General features: G+C 37.2%; 1 protein-coding gene across 1 annotated transcript in view; it reads left to right on the top strand.

The window, feature by feature from the left end:
* Positions 1–6,165, top strand: part of PCLO (piccolo presynaptic cytomatrix protein) — a 353,643-nt gene extending 347,478 nt beyond the window's left edge. The window contains exons 24-26 of the mRNA XM_068167826.1: positions 568–702; positions 1,275–1,420; positions 5,892–6,165. Of these exons, the coding sequence (XP_068023927.1) occupies positions 568–702; positions 1,275–1,420; positions 5,892–6,032 (422 nt within the window). The 3' untranslated portion in view covers positions 6,033–6,165. The remainder of the gene's footprint in view (positions 1–567; positions 703–1,274; positions 1,421–5,891) is intronic.
* Positions 6,166–18,045: the final 11,880 nt, after the last annotated feature.

Below are 18,045 nucleotides of genomic sequence, written 5' to 3'. Positions count from 1 at the left end.
AGATCCAGGCTGAAGTTATCTTTGAATTAAAATAGCAAAAATAATTTTAGCCATCATTTCATCTTTCTCTCATTGAAGCTATGGAAAATGGTAGAGCTGTGGGTCTGCATTTTCTATCCTAATTTCACTTTCAAAAAAATGATTTCTAAATCAAAGCCACCACCTTATTTCTCAACTCTCACTGGAAACAAAAACAAAATAAAACAAACAAACAAAAAAACCCACACCCAAAAAACTCACTCCACAACCCCCACCCACCTACCACCACCAAAAAACAACTAACCAATCTAACAACAGCAAAAAAAAGGGAGGCAACTTTGGAAAGGCATTTGTCCATCCTAAGATATATATTTAAGGAGGTGCTATCCCTATCACTACAAGAAAGACTTTGAGGCCTTGGAGCAGGTCCAGAGAAGTGCAATGAAATTTGTGAAGTCTGGAGAACAGGTGTGGTGAGAAGCAGCTAAGGGAACTGGGATTGTTTAGTCTGGAGAAAAAGTTGAGGTGAGACCTTATCCCTTTGTACAACTACCTACATTAATGAAGGTTGCTTTTCTGCTTTTCCAGGTAAAACACAGGTTATGGGTGAAATCAAAATTGCATTAAAGAAGGAAATGAAGACAGATGGAGAACAGCTGGTAGTAGAAATCCTTCAGTGCAGAAATATCACATACAAATTTAAATCTCCAGATCATCTACCAGGTATCGCAGAGAAAACAGCTTCAAGATACTTTGAAAACATAAAGTAGGATGTATCTGAAATCATTTAACACCATTACTACAATGGGAAAAAAATCGCTTCTGAACCAGAATGACATATTCTGTAGGACTCTTGGACGTTCTTTTTTCCCCTATTAGCAACTTTAATGAAAGGAAAAATATTTTGTAGAAGAAAATTAACCCCCAGAGGTTAATCCTCTTTTAAATTGTTATTTGATTGCTAAAAGTTAATCCTTTTAAAATATAAATAAAAATTAGAGTTCCCTTGGTTAATAAAAAAAAAAAAAGTTATCTGGTGAAAAATTATATTTGGTGGAAAAGTTTTATAAAAATTAAAAACTCACTCTAACACTGTTTTCATACACACATAAAGACATCAATGTATTTATTGCTTTAATGACAATATTCTAAACAAAAATTCTCTTGGGTTAAATGTTAAGGAGAACAGAGTTTGGCTCTACAAATTACCATGCTCTTGACAGTTTCCCTGTTGAAATCATTGACAATGACTATTTAAGCTACTGTATTTAACACACTGAATTGTTCTTCCCCAGACCTGTATGTGAAGCTGTACGTTGTCAACATCTCTACCCAAAAAAGAGTAATTAAGAAGAAAACCAGGGTATGCAGGCATGACCGAGAGCCTTCATTCAATGAAACATTTAGATTTAGCTTGAGTCCTGCTGGACATTCTCTTCAGGTAATTTCTCATTTTATTAAAACCTCATTTTGGATGTTGTCCATCCTGTTAAGCGCACTTGAAATCAACCTTCTATCCCACTTGTTTGATGAAAAAAGAAAATTACAAAGGAAATAACACAGTTACATAATAATGAAAAGATCAGGCTGGAGGAGACTTTAAAAGATAGTTTAATCCATCACTCCACCTTGAGGAAAGGTATTTATAGACCAGGTCTGAAAGTTATAAGCTTGATCTGTTCTTAAAGCATCCTAGTGCAGAAAGTCTCACAAAAGTACTTTACTATGTATTTAGAAAGCTTAGTGTAATATCTAATGTAAATATGCCATATTTTAAAATTAAGTTCACTTGTCCTTAAATATTCTCAGAAAAAGCAAAGGAAGAGTGATCTGCTTTCTTTTTATGGAAGAAAAAGAAAAAGTTTGCACAGTGAAAGGTTATCATCTCTCCTCTCCATTTTTCCAGGCCCTGCAAACCACATTTCTTTGATATGTCCTGTTGCCTAAATGCATAATCATTTTATCATTCTATCCAATCCTTCAACTTCTATAAAAGTTGTGGTGTCTAGAATTAGACAGGATAGTCGTAATCTCAGACATTGCAGAGCTACTGCTTATGCCAAGTCAAATATTCTCCTATGCCAAGTCAAATATTCTTCATGTACATTTGTACAGATGACAACAATATTTTCAGTGTGTGGCATGTCAAATGATGTGTGGAACTGATTCAGGTATAGTTCCTCTCCTGTGTTTCACTTGTTAAAGATAGATTTGATCATTTGGTTAGATTTACTTCTTTATGCAGATATGATGTCCTTTACCTACCTTTGTTTACTTTCACATGGACAGATAATTTGTATAAACCAGCCGTTCAGAGCTCCTTTACTCAGTGACGAGGAGTGGACAGTTCCAGGGCTATCTGCATGCTAATCTGAAGTTAAAAACATGTATTAAATCTAAAGTGAGGAATTTCTGGGCATGCTAACACGCGCTTAGTATGCCTTTTAATCTGTAAGGCAAACATAAATACGCCACCTACATTTTGATGAATGGAATTAAAGTGGATTATCTAAGTGCCTATGTCAGGCTAATTGATTGTATGATTAAAACTAAAATAAATATGTTGCTTACATAACAAGGCCAATAAAAATAGATACTCTTTTCCCTGTATAAGGTGTCCTAATATCCTTATGGATTCAATAGACTCTGTAAAAGACATTACCCAGGAATATTCAGAGTGGTAAATAAAATCTTGCCTAAGTTTAAAAGCTATAATTCCTGTAAATTAGTGATGGTTTGAAAATGGAATTATAAGAGGCAAGCTGACCACTAAAAAAGAAATTACAGAGTCTTGTGGAAAAATGAGCCATCAAATTGTAAAGGACTGAGATACCGAGGGAGGTAGCCATAGGAACAGCCAGTCTGAGACTTGGCAACCCTTCCTCAGAAATTCTGTGATTATGTACTGGTGATGCACATCAGATTTAAGAGAATGAAGGCTGTAAAAGTAGCAAGGAATAAATTTGAACCAAACAAAAAACCACAGTGTTTTCACACAACTTGGAGGTTGATCTGTAAAATTTATTTCCTTGATACATTGTGGTGGCTAAATATTTTCATGGAAAAAGTAGTTGGATAATTGGATAAATTCATGGGAAAATGGCACAAAGTCTGTTAAATACAAGCATATCACTTGTGAATCAGGAAATCAATGGTCCACTGATCATTGTTGGTATTTTGGGAATGTGTAACTATATGACTGCACTCTTCTGATACTCTACCTAACGTGTTTGGCTGGAGAAACCTTCAGTGTGACCTAGAACATCTGCTCTTAATTTTTTTACCAGTGGATTTGCTGCTATGGCAAAGCATGAAATTGATTGAATGCTGATTTTCAGTGATGAACATTTAGGGAGAAAGAGATGGATATTGTCAAAGGAGATTTGGGGGAGAAGAAAACAGAATAAAACTAGAATGTAGAGACCAGAAATTGAACTGGAAACAAATAAGATCCGAGAGAGGGATTAAGAGATGAAACATGGTAGTCATACGAGGTACATTGAAAAGATAAAGGAGAACCAAATGGAGGTAGAAATCAGGGCAAGGATCTGCACTCCAAAGATCAACCACAAAAGCTATGATTATTAGCCACAGAAATGGGACTGTGAGCTATTTAGAAAAAATAAAAATAAAATAAATCAAACCAAAGAAAATGTCAAAAACAAAATTAAAAAAAGCAAACAACCCCCCCAAACAAAATGAACAACCCCCCCCCCCCCAAAAAAAAAAACCAAACCAAACAAAAAAAAACCCAAGAAAACAGAGGAGAAGAGAGAAGAAAACCTCGGGTGATCTGTTTAAGAGTATTTGGGATAAGGAAGACGCAAACCTGATGATTAGAGACTGAGACTAGCTTATTCAGGGTAACAAGACTCAAATTTAAATCCTAGAGCAGGGAAGAAACAAGGCTGAGAGACAGAAAAACTGGAGAAGACAGATGCTAGGAGTCCATTTGAGAGGACTGGAGAGTAGGATCAAGCACAGAAGTGATGAAAATTTTGTTAGAATTTTTTTTCTGTTCAATAACTTTTCATGTGTCAGAATGAAAACACTCTGCAGAAAACATTTTGACAGGTTTCAGACAGGCACTTGCCTCAGCCCCTGCAGCTTGCTTACTCACTCTCCTGATTTCTTGGTTCCTTGGCAACCCACCTGGGACCCTTCTGGAAAGCACTAAGCTCCTGGCTCCTTCCCTAGTTGGCTTCTGTCTGACTGGCAAGCTGCAATTAGAAATACATAATGTCCTACATGAGCATAATCAGAAAACTCCAGAAGAATGTTTTTCACAGTAGTTCTGGTTCGACTTGCCAGTTTCTGAACTGTCCATTTCTACAGGAAACACTCTACCAAGTGGCCAAAAATATCCACCAGGAGTGGAGGCAGTCTGGCTTTTTTCCCCAGAGATGGGTGAAGTAAAGGGGAATTCCCTAATAGCTCAGCACCCTCCTCAAATCTGTTTAATAAAGGGCATGTAGGCATCTCAGATGTCTGGGCACAAACCTTACACACTGATATCAAAATTAGCCAGGGAACTGGGAGGATCATCCAAGAAATTATTGCAATTTTCTTCATTTCTGTTTTTTATTTTATTTATTTATTTATAATCATCCATTGTAATTCAAAGTTTCTCTTTTTCACTTTGTTTCCCAAATCAGAACGGAAAACTTTCAAAAATGTTAAGTTCTCAATTACTGGAAACTTTGGTTCTTCTACAGTTCTGTTACATCTCTACTATCACATGGTCTCTTTCAGCATCTCAATGGAGTACAAAATCCTTGAGTTCCGCTATTCTTCTGTTAGCCTAGATATTTGAAACTAAGTAGCAAAATGCCCTATTTTCTCTCCAGCACTGGTTTACACAGAGGGTGAAAGCCCCCTAGTGTTCCATTACCTCACTTGCTCATTGCCAGAGGTCTGCTCGGTGACTGAATATTACAAACCTGCTACCAATCCTATTGTGGAAATACAATTTGTCTTCTTCTTCTTCTTTTTTTTTTTTTTTTTTTTTTTTTTTTTTTTTTTTTTTTAAGTTTGCATAGTTGATGGGGGGTGGGGAGGGGAGGGGGGAAGACAGCATTCATCTTGTTACTTCAGTTACTTAACAACTGAGGATTTATAAACTCAACCCTCCAAGTATATATATTATCCAACATATTTCTCCCAGAAACACATATAATGAAGCTATAGATTTGCAAAAATTAATCATGTCCTTCAGAGAAGTCTATTACTTGCATGAACCTGCTAGCAAGAAAATTTGTGCCTGCATGATATAACAGGGAGAGCATTGAACACCCAGCCCTACATGGCTCACATGAGTACCAGGGCTATTCCTTGCCTTTCTCATTTGCCATGGCTGAACAAACAAAAGCCTTAACTCTAGATGCAATTCTGTGGCTCTCATCAGAGACAATGAAGGATTTCAGATTAACTCTACATTTTAGGTTAAACTACCACTTACTGAAGTTACAAACCAGAACTCCAGACTTTCTCACACACAAATCTGCTCTGAGTTAGACTACATGTAGACATTCTGACTCCCATGCACTTAAAAAGTACTTCACCTGGATAAAGCTTTACCCTGTAACTTAAAAAAATTTGTCCTTAGTAATCAGCAGTTGAACAAATTGCTCACTAAAGTTCAAGACTCTCATTTTCTTATTGCTTCATCCCATGATAACAAAATAGAAGAGGGGGAAGGTTCAGTTTTCACAGATTTTCCTTTCTGTTGGAAAGATGACTTTATATGACTTTATAAGGGTTATGGTCACTGTTTTCTTTCTTTTCTCTGGATATTGATTCAGAGTGCAACATTTTTGAATCTCATGTTTGCTAGTAAATGCAATATATATGTTGGTAGTTATTATTTTGTATTGTTGTTGTTGCTATTATTGCTATTATTGTTGTTTTTCCAGATTCTGCTTGTCTCCAATGGAGGGAAATTTATGAAAAAGACACTGATTGGGGAAGCTTATATCTGGCTTGACAAAGTGGATCTAAGGAAAAGAATAGTGAACTGGCACAAACTGTTGGTCAGCTCCACACAAACACACTGAGCAGAGCTGTCCGCTTAGGGCACAAAACCGTCAGAGTCTGCTACAAACAGCACCACTCCAAGACTATAGTTTGATATCATTGTGTTTAGCTAGTCTTTCAGAATACAAAGTAGAAAAAAAAAATAAAAATAAAGCAGTCTCTGGGCTACGTAGCACACTTAAATGAGGGCTAGTACACTTGTTTTGCTGCAAAAGACAGCAAAGTGAAAGCAAACCTGGGCCCAGAATTTAAAGTGAGGCTGTTTGAAATGAAGACTGATATGAGGGCTCCAAGATGTTGGACTCTTTGTGAAGAAAGAAATAATGAAGGCTGGAAGGCAGATGTTAAGGCAGAGTTCAGCTGCAGCTGGAGGTAATGTGCTGGAAAGACAATTCTGGTTTTCTATGCAACCAGAAAGAGATCATTTTATGCAAAAGCACCTAGGGTGAATGACTTTCCAAACAGCACTCATCAGAAGTGCAAAACATGTTCCTCTGCACCTTAGGATCTCTGACAATGTGCTGTAGTGAGATTATGCCACTTGATACAAACTGCAAGGTGTTTGCAAGAGCAGTAAAGTTATTTTATATTACTTTTACCCTTCTTTATTTTCCCTTTAAAAGCTATGCTGTGGAGAATCAGATTTGATTGTTTCATTTGTTTCTGTGTGTTAACAATTGATATACAGCACTGTCCTGGGATGTAATGGATAAAACTGTATTAATGGTCTGTAATTTGGGATGTGGTTTTAAAGAGAAGGAACAGGATGTAAGCTGCACCACATCAGAAAGAAAAAATGGTGTTTTGACATCAGTGACACTGTACATCTCACCCTTTGGATTAAAAACTTTAAAATTCTTTGAACTAGAAAATTTTTAAAAAATTTGGAATTTAAGAGGTTTAAGCACTGGGACTAACATAACCATTTCATCTAGCCCTTACATTTTTCAGCAACCAGTCTTATTCTAAAACTGTACAGAGATGAGGAATTGTATGCTATTTTGTGGGCACTCTGGAGCCACAGGCCTACCACACTAACACCAATCTGCTGGGTGCAGGGCTCTGTATTAATACCAGTGACATACTTGAAACCCAAGGGGAAAGGATAGTAGGGCAGTTACTCCCTGGATGCTGTCACATTACAGTGAATTAAAACTGTCTTCTATCTGTCTTAGGTCTGAGCATAATCTGTTTAATAGTGAGGATTCTCAGTTAGGAAAGAAGTAAAGAGCAATGCAAATTGTAACATTTAAGACTGTGTCAGCATTGCTGTGCTTTTAAAGTCACACTTTCAGGAGCTTGAAGATGGTCGATTAACTCACTTGGGAAGAAACTACTGCCTAGGATAGCTTAGGATGGTTGTATTTTCCACCATACCATTTTTGAAGAAAAAGGGAGAGTTTTGTCTCCTGTGCCTAAAGGTAGGCAGGTCCTTTAAAAGAAAAACACAAGAGTCATTGTGGTACTAACTCCCATGTTACTCAGAGGTCATTTAATATTTCACTCCTTCATTAAAAAGTAGTTTCCCTGGAAATATTACCTCATGACCATTATATATCTAAAGAAAGAAAATTACCAAGCTTTAGCACTTCAGAAATTTATTTTTCTTGCCCAGTAAGGACTTTCACAGATTATTTAATAGACATCTTCTTATATTTTCTGAATATTTGTAGTATACTTCCACAGGTTGTGCAACAGCAACTGAAAATACTATTCCAGAAAACATTATGTGCTTAAAAAATGAAAAGTAAGGCTTGGTTTATGCAGAATCTAGGCAGACCATGGAAAAGTTACACTATTTAATCTGGTGACACTTTCACATACAGGTTTAGAGTTATCTTTGTCAAAATTAGAAAACACAAAAAGAATATGAGAAAAAACACAGAATATATGCTATATGCACCAAGGAAATTCCTGTTATCAGTAACCTCCTGTTAGCCTGCTTAACTTGGAAGCAGAGCAATCTTACCGCAATCTTATCACAATCTTACCACAATCTTACTAGCTATCTTAAAAACACAACATCACTGACAGTGGAAGTAGGTTATGTGCTTTAATGTCAAATTTCATGCTTTATCAAATATATGTATATCCTACCTCTCATATATTTTAAAACATTCCACTGGAGTTATTGTAAACCTCTTCTACATTTTGATGTTGTATACATTTTTGTAAGAAGACAAACATTTCAAAGAGAAAGTCCCCAGCTGAACCAAAAAATGGTCTATGGATATACTTGCGTTACTCTTTTAGTGGGTTATTTTGCATTCCTGATTGCTATAACACATTCTTTCATTTATAAAAGACCAAAACCTCAAAACAAAAAAAAACCAAACAAACAAAAAAAAAAAACCAACAAAAAAAGTCCAGTTTCAAGTACTGTGTGAAGTACAGGCCATGATGTGTGCAATTTTGTGCAAACTGATGGTAATTTCGCTCTTGCTAAGATTTTTTACAAAAACAGCAAGTCACTCTGGTAGTTGCTATGGAGATTTCCAACAGAAACAAGCAGTATCTGTCTGCCTTACTGGGAAGCCTGTAATCATCACTCTTAATTGAGAAAGCAGACAGGTGTGCTTTACTCTCCCACACATACAAATGTGGCAAAAGTTTTTATCAAATAGTTGGTTTGGGTGGTATAGCTGTGACTGTATGGAACAGCTACCTTTGTGGGTTAATCATCTGTCAGCAAATAGTTTAATTCAAGCATCTCTGATTCTCTGAACAACACACAAAATGTTTCTGCATGTCAAAATGGCATTTCTGGGCTCCTACCATATAATGCAAAGAGTGGAGTTTGTCAGGAACATGGTACTGCCTTGGTCAGCTGCAGCAAGGACAGCATTCCTTTTGTGTCACTTGGGATGGGCTAATGACAGACCTGGGCCCACACACTCGCTTTTCTGAGGCAGCGTCATTCAGAGCTCAAAGGACGCTTTCAAAGTGTGCCAAGTTCCTTTTTGATCAAATTTCTAGGTTGTACTGGAATCACTCTATGCAACATAGATTCATCTTTTTCTTTTTTTCTTTTTTGTTTGTTTTGGTTGGTTTGTTTGTTTGTTTTTCTTGTTTTATTAATAGTGTCAGGAAAAGCTTACTTCTGAATTTTTTTTTAATAAATAAGGACTATTAGTTGTGTTGGGTTTTTTTTAACTCTTTTTGTATATAACTCAACATATGTGTTATTTTCACTTTTGTCACATTAATATTTGTTCCTTTTATCTGGCCAAAAGTGCGTAGATGTGGCAACAACTTTTATAATTTCTGATCTTTATTATTTTTTCATTCATAAATCTGCTGAATCAACAGAGATTGAAGCTGCTTCTGTGTTCAAGGTCTTGTGTAGTGGAAACAAGCTGAAAATGAGCAAAAGCACAGTGTGTAGGTTTACAAATGACAGGGATTTCTAGCGTTGCCATTATTATTATTATTATTATTATTATTAGTATTATTATTATTATGCATACAGTGAGTAGCAAACAGCCTTTCTTTTTCCAGGTTAAAAATAGACATGAGAGTTACTATGGTAAATGTCAAGCTAGTTCTTTATCATTACACTTTAAAGGGATAGTATCCAGCGGCAATGAGTGCTGCTTCTTTAATAATACCCATATTTTCACATTACATGTATCCTGGGTGGAAAAAAAAAACCCAAACCCGAACCAGATGAAGTCAGTAGCAAACAATCTCTTGACTTAAACTGGCTTTAAATCAAGACCTAGGAAAGATTCAAATTATTTTTCTGGGCGCTGGGTTTTCACATGGTTAGGCTGTGAGATATGGTAGCTGGTAACCAGCTAATATTGATTATTAATTTGAGGATGATGATGAAGAAAAAGAAGACACCTATTATATTGTAAGCTAGCGTGTGCCCAATAAATAATATTTAATTAGGATTTAGTTTCATGGAGATATCCTAAAGATGTTAATAGTATTTTTAAAAATTATTATTTGAATCATAACTGACACTATTTTTAAGTACTTTATTTTCATTGCTGCAATGCTGAATGTCACAGATTTCATTATTTGAGTATATATCTAGATATGTACATACCTATGTGAATAACAGAGAAGATTTGCATTAGTGTGAGTGTAACTTATAAAGGTAATGAAACAGAGAGGAAATTTAGTCTAAGTTTCCACCCACATTATATTTAAACCCTAGTCCTACATGCCCTATGAATTTTTGATATACCTGGCATGTGGGGTCAGTTGATATTTATGAATACATGTTGCCTTTAGAAGGAAAATAGAAGGAATAAATAAAACCGGATACTCTCTCTTTAAATCATAAGAAGCATTTTAATATTTTCTATATGTTTCATTTTATTATTTGGGAAAAATTAAAAAAAAAAAAAAAAAAAGCAAATATATTGATGAGCTCAAAAGTTATATATAGATATCCATAACTCAAAATAGAGAATTTGAGCAAAAGCTGTTTTCTTAATTTGTTACCCTGTAAATAAGCATACATTTTTGTAAACCAAACTGAGTTTAAATTATTGACTCCATCTGACATCCAAGCATGTGAATGTGTCCTTATTTGATTGTATCTTATAAATGTTCAGTGATGTGCTCAGGTGCTCAACAACGGCTGACTAGCGTGTGTTCTGTCATGCTACAGACGACGTGTGCAGCATACCCAATGTTTTAAAAAATGCAAAAACACCAAAAAATCCCACAAAAAAAAAAAACACACACACACAAAAAAAAAAAGTTTAGTCCTTGGAGAAATGTAATGTTTCCACAGTGAATGTTGCATGCATAGATGGTGGTTTGTTGATATTAATTTTTGTTTGAATTTCTTTTAGTTTCAATTTTGCTTCCAGATTCATCAGGGAAAAAAAAAATAAAAAATGAAGACTTCTTCTAAAAGTTGTAAAAACTGAAAAAAAAACAAAACAAAACAAAACAAAACAACAAAACACCAGTATGAGAATTGTATTAAAAAATGCTTGTAAATCTGTCTCAGTTTTCACTTTATGTATAAACCCATGTCATGGTTTTGTGATTGTATACAGGATGTATCTTGAGAACTTATGCAAATTGTGCTGTATAAAGGCTGTTATCCCAGTCTGACAAATAAACATTTAAAATACCTGGTTTGATTTCTTTTCTGCAATTACCATGAAAGTATATTTTGATGATTCAAATTTCCCATATTGTTGACCCCAATGCTGTCATTGTAATGCTGTATACACTGCTCATATTCAGCTGCTGTTTCAGCATTAGAATCATAGAATGGTCAGAGTTGGCAGGGACCTCCAAGGGTCTTCTAGTCCAACCCCTCTGCACTGAGCAGGGATATCCTCCACTGGATCAGGTTGCTCAGAGCCTTGGTGAGCCTCACCTTGAATATTTCCAGGGAGGGGGAGGGGCCATGATTAGATGCACCCAAAAGTGTTGAGAGAGCTGGCTGATATTGTCGCTCTACTGCTCTCCTTTATTTGGCCAAAATCCTGGCAGACGGGAGAGGTGGACGAAAGCAAATGTCACTCCAGCCTTCAAAAAGGGCAAGAGAGAGATTACAGGAAACTACAGACCAATGAACCTCACCTCCATCCCTGGAAAAATGATGGAGCAGTTCATTCTGGAGGTCATCTCTAGGCATTTGGAAAAGAAGATGATCAGGAGCAGTCAGCATGGATTTACTAAGGGGAAATCATTCTTGACTAATCTGATAGCATTCTATGATGTTGTAACTGAATGGGTAGATGCAGGGAGACCGGTGGATGTAGTCTACCTTGACTTTAGCAAGGCTTTTGGCACTCTCTCTCATAACATCCTTGTGAGCAAGCTCAGAAAGTGTGGGATAGAAGAACAGACAGTGAGATGGATTAGGAACTGGTTACACAATAGAGTGCAAAGAATGATGATCAATGCTACCAAGTCCAGCTGGAGACCTATAACTAGTGGAGTTGCCCAGGGATCAGTACTGGGTCTGGTCCTGCTCAACATTTTCATCAGTGACATTGATGAGGGGACAAAGTGTCTGCTCAGCAAGTTTGCTGATGATACCAAACCGGGAAGCTTGGCTGATACACCTGAAGACTGTGAGGCCATTCAGCAAGTCTTGGACTGACTGGAGAGCTGGGCAGAGAGGAACCTAATGAGGTTCAACAAAGATAAATGCAGAGTCCTGCACCCAGAAAGTAATGATAAGCTGCACCAGTACAGGTTAGGAGGTGATCTGTTACAGAGCAATCCTGTGGAGAAGGACCAGGGAGTCCTGTTGGACAAGTTACCTGTCGGACAGCAATGTGCCTTTGTGGCCAAGAAGGCCATTGGTATCCTGGCGTATATTAAGAGCGTGTCCATCAGATCAAGGGAGGTTATCCTCAACCTCTACACTGCCCTAGTAAGTCTCCACCTAGAATATTGCATCCAGTTCTGGGCTCCCCAGTTCCAGAAGGATAGGGATCTACTAGACAGTCCAACAGAGGGCTACAAGGATGATTAAGGGACTAGAGCATGTGCTTTGTGAAGAAAAACTGATAGACCTGGGGCTGTTCAGTCTGGAGATGAAAAGACTGAGAGGGGATTTAATAAATTTATATAAATATATAAGGGCTAGATGTCAAGAACAAAGAGACAGCCTCTTCTCACTTGTGCCCTGACAGCTTTGTCTCACACCCTGTGACAGGACAAGCAACAATGTGTACAAACTACAATACAGAAAGTTCCACCTCAACATAAGGAAGAACTTCATTACTGTGAGGGTCCCAGAGCACTGGAGCAAGCTCCCCAGAGAGATTGTGGAGTCTCCTCTGAAGACTCTTAAGACCTGTCTGGATGAGTTCCTGTGTTGTCTGTGCTAGATTCTATGGTCCTGTTCTGGCAGGGGAATTGGAGTTGGAGATCTCCAGAGGTCCCTTCCAACCCCTAATATCCTGTGATCCTGCGAACTATCTCTATGGGCACCTTGGTCCAACATTTCACCACCCTCATTGTAAAGAACTGATTCCTAACTTCCAGTCTAAATCTTCTTGATTTCAAACCATTGTCCCTCATCCTATCACTGAAGGCCTTTGGAAACAGTCCTCTGCACCCTTCAGGTACTGGGAGGCCACTATCAGGTGGAGCCTTCTCTTCTCCAGGCTGAACAATCTCAGCTCTCTCAGCCTGCAATTGAAGGAGAGGTGTTTGAGCCCCCTAAGCATTTTTACGGCTCTCCCAGTGTATCACTGATGTCCCTCATTTAATTTTGAAATAAGGAATGGTTAGTTCATCAAAACTTTGCTTCAAACAACTCAGAACTTGATAGCTTGTTGACATCATCACATAGATTCATTGCCAGCAATCTATATAGACCACACATAAATATGCATAAGCCAGGACTTTGGAATGTACAGGTTTTTATGTCTCCAGTATGAAGGAAAGATGAATTGAAAAGGTAGCATAAGTCTGTACCCTTTTAAATTCCTGATGAAAGCAAAATAAGGAAACATCTAATAAACCCTATAAGGATTTTCTGGTTCTTTCCTCCAGCAGAAAGGTTTCTAGGAACAATACCTTTAGCCCTTATTATAAGCAATAAATCAGTTTCTCTCAGGAATCATTTTTACATTATTGAATTGTACCTGACTTATAGAACACTAATGAAATTTTCCCCATAGAACTTGCATTTCTGAGCCATGTCTAGATCTACATTTATTATATTACAATATATAAAAAATGCATAGTCTCCAACTAGGATAACTTGATGTTTGAGTTTTGCACCTAGAACATATAGCCTGAATTTTTTTTTTATCTAGTTCATGCCCTTTGCTTAAAGAAACAAGTGAAAACTCTGAGAACGCCCCAGGAAGAGGGTTGCCCCTTTTCACATTAGCCTATGTCTATAGCAGTGACACAGACTGACTTCTACTAAGCATCCATGAGGAGTCAAACTCGAGTGTTCTCAATGCTTGCTTTGATCCCAAAGATGTATTTGCCAAGGTGCTTTGGGTTCCTCTCTGAAAAAATAGTTCATGGCTACAACCAGCTCTTCACCCCACTTCTCAGCACCCTTTTCTCGTTTTAACAAGGAAGATCCTGCCCAGCATGCTTGTCCTCTAGAAATGGTTAGAAAGCATTTTTGAAGTGATGAAAGCTTCAAGGAACAGAAATCTGTCTGGAATTAACTGCCATGGAAGCTGTAGATTTATCTGAATCTAGCGCCAGGAAACTAGTTTGCAGAAAGAAAATCCCAGAATCTCTTCATGCACAGAAATAATGATTAAATAATATACTTATTTTTAAATAATTAACACAGTTTAACACACACCAAAAAAAAAAAAAAATAAAAAAATGTTTACTCAGACAAAGCACTCAGCAAAGTGCAGAGTATGCATGAAATATTGTCTCACAGTGCTGCTGCAGGGTTTAAGCTAGCTGCCATTAGTGGTATACAATGTGAAACCGGGAATTGGGCATGTCATGAAATATTTTTTAAATATAGGCTGAAATTACAGCTCATAGAGAAGTCACTAAAAAGAAAAAATTTACACAGAGGTTCCACTTAGCATGCTGGCTCTGAGGATGGATTCCTCAGTTCTCAGGTACTGAAGTGAGACACCAAATAGTTACTCAATTTGCAGTGTGAGGGAGCTTCACGCTTCAAAATTGTGGCAACCAAGGGGCTGCACTGCCCCCGTGCATCACTGTCCAGCACCGCAGCTGCGTGCCATGGACACTGATTCCACATAACTAGAAGTGCTGAAATAGCTATTCCTAGGGCTTTTTAAAAGAAAAACAAAACCCAAACCCCAAACAAAACCAATAAAAATTTTTAAAAACTCTTTTAAATACAATAAAAATTGAATTAAATAATTTTAAAAAATCAAAATATATAATATCACTTATATATAATATCACTTATAATATCATGGACATCTGATTCTGTACATTTTTCAGTGGACTCTCCCTCCAGAACTTTGTTCTCATACCCTCTCTTCTCATAGATTTTACCCATTTAGCATCTCAACACACTTTGGTTTTGCATTTAGTGCTACACATTTTCATGTCTGGACATAAGAATTTATACTTTTAAATTGTTAAATTGCCTCCAGGAACACAAGACTCCAGTCATTTTTCCTGTCCATAAATCCCTGCGTACTGTGACCGTTTGAGGCTGTGCCTTTAAGAAAAGGACAGTACTGGGGCACTATGGCCGAATGTTTTGGAAATGTTAACGAAAACAATCAGATATCTCTGCTATCCCACATGCAAAATAGTGTCCAGGTCACCACAATTCTGTGAATTCTTTAATCTTCTGCTTCCTCAGAGAGGCCAAGTTCTCAGACTCTAGCAAGAACATTTCAGCAAATATCTTCAACATCATACTTTTAACAATAACATAGAATTACTGAACCACAGAATCAAAGAATTATCTGGGTTGGAAAGGATCTTTAAAGATTATGTGTTCTTACCTTGCAGTAAGCAGAAGATCTTAAGTTAGATCAGGCTGCTCAGAGTTCAATACAATCTGACCTTGAATGTTTCCAGAGGTGGGGCATTTATCACCTCCCCAGGCAACTCATGCCAGCATTTCACCTGCCTTACTGTAAAAAACATTCCTGATACTGAATCTGAATCTACTCTCTTTTAGTTTAAAACCATTAGCCCTTGCGCTATTGCTACAGGCCCAATTGAAAAAGTCTGTCCTTGTCTTTCTTATATTTCCCCTTTTAGTATGGAAAGGCTGCAGTAAGGTCTCCCTGTAGCCTTTTATTCTCCAGGCTGAACAACCTCCCAAGTCTCTCAACTTTTCCTCATAGGAAAATTGATCCACCCCTCTATTCATGTTTGTGGCCCTCCTCTGGACCTGCTTTCATATATACTTGAGCAAGGACCTGAAGGGAGGTTGTAGACAGGTGGATGTTGGTCTCTTCTCCCAGGCAGCCAGCACCAGAACAAGAGGACACAGTCTCAGGCTGTGCCAGGGGAGGTTTAGGTTGGATGTTAAGAAGAAGTTCTATACAGAGAGAGTGATTGCCCATTGGAATGGGCTGCCTGTGGAGGTGGTGGCGTCACCATCATTGGAGGTGTTGAGGAGGAGACTTGATGGGGTGCTTGGTGCCATGGTTTAGTTGTTTAGGTGGGTTGGATTGGTTGATAGGTTGTACGCAATGATCTTGAAGGTCTCTTCCAACCTGGTCTGGTCTATTCTATTCTATTCTATTCTATTGAAAAGACAGTGTATGACTCCCAACACAATCAGGTCAATGGACATGTTACAAAACAAAAAATTCTAAGTATCTATTTCAAGCAAACAAAACCAAAGCCAAAATAGTGGGGATAATCAAACATTGGAATGGGCTGCCCACAGGGTTTTTGGGATCTCTGTCCTTGGAAATATTTAAAACTTCTACTTAAAATGTCTGAACAAGTCTTTGAGCAGCATGATACATCTGAACTTCTTTGAGCATGAGTGGAGACTTTTACTAGATGAGCTATAGATGTCTCTTCCAAACTAAACTACTATCTATGACTCCAGAATTAATGTACCAGCAAGAAATTAAATCCTTGTATTATCACTTCATGGTTTTTTTTAATTCTCAAAGAGAAGGACAGTGCCTTTGACTTCACAGATGTCAGAGTCATGAATGTACATCACATTTTACATATATAAATCATCAGGGGGTTTTGTACTTGTCAGACTAAGTGCTTCTGCACAAAGAAAGTGAGCAGCATCCTTTGTTTGGCAGCAGTGCACTTTCACTGCTCTTGTGTGAAATTCACTCTTGAACAATATAAATATTTCACATCAAAGAGCTGCAAAGCTTGTTTGCTACATTGCTTTGCCAGCTGCGACAGAAATATTTTCCAAATTTAAAATTATTAATCTATCAATTGTCTTTATGCTTTCTGGTCAAAAGGCAGAAATATATAAATTAATGATGCAGCACACAATCATGAGGACTATCTGCTGCCTGAGTCATGTAGGCCAATATTATTTAACCCTCACTATTGCCTGTGCAAGTGCTTAAGAATGAAAAACAGTACTGGTTTTGGTTGATAATTCAGGCTGATAATACAGACATAATAATACGCCATACAGACATGAAAAATTCTATTAAACTGAGGATTTAAGGGATTCAAATATGATTTTGTAGAAACATTCCCTGCTAATTCCACAAGTAGGAGCTATAATGACCCCAAAATCTCTGATTCAGCATTGGAAAATGACAGAGTACTCTTAACACAAAAAGGTTTAACATCCTACTCCAATAATGAATTAAACACTGATTATTTTCTATTAAGAATATAAGAAAGAAATGCAATAAATACAAAACAGGAAAGAAGACATGTATTTTAAACTCTTTCCTGAAAAACAAATATTGTGGATATAGCAGTGTTAGAGAATGGGGACTGGGCACACATATCCAATCATTATTTCCGTATTTAACTCAAACTTGATTTTCCATGACTGGTATTTCAAAATACAGAGGAATTAAAATCAGATAAATTTAAACTTTGCTATGCTCATGACACAGGCTATTTGAAAGCAAGGTAAGGAATATTTACATCCTAGTGAGAATTGCCTACTTTTCAGCTAGTTAAATTTCATAATGAACAAGAACAATAAAGATTATTATAAAAATTTGCAAACTTTTTCATACATGCAATGTACAGAAAGCAGGGAATTGCTGTTTCTTTTCTTTCACAGGTGAAGTTGCTGAGGCCCAGGAAAGCCATAAGTCTCCTTGCAAAGGTCTCAAGTTGCCACAACCTCACTTCAGTGCTTCCTTATGAAGATCAGATTAATAAAACCTGGAATAATTTTTTGAGTCTAAAGAGAGGAGATCAGAAAGAAAACTCCAACTGAAGAGCAGTAAGCATTCATGCTGATGGCAAGTTCCTGAAGCTTGAATGTTGTCTTTGAAGCAGATTTGGGCTGAACACACTTGAGTAATTGCTCAGATCTCCTTGCAGTCTCTGCTCTAATTGACAATGGTAATAACAGGCTCATTTTCATCAATGGCTTTGAGGATTTGGAGAAGCTTTTATAACCTGGGGGGCATCTCATTCTTGCTTCAGTCTAGGCATTCA

Source organism: Melanerpes formicivorus, unplaced genomic scaffold, assembly GCF_026170545.1.
Source record: "Melanerpes formicivorus ecotype bairdi unplaced genomic scaffold, bMelFor1.0.p_v2 SCAF_3, whole genome shotgun sequence".
Lineage (NCBI taxonomy): Eukaryota > Metazoa > Chordata > Aves > Piciformes > Picidae > Melanerpes > Melanerpes formicivorus.
The sequence above is the reverse complement of the archived record's forward strand: the minus strand, read 5'-3'. Positions and strand labels throughout refer to the sequence as shown.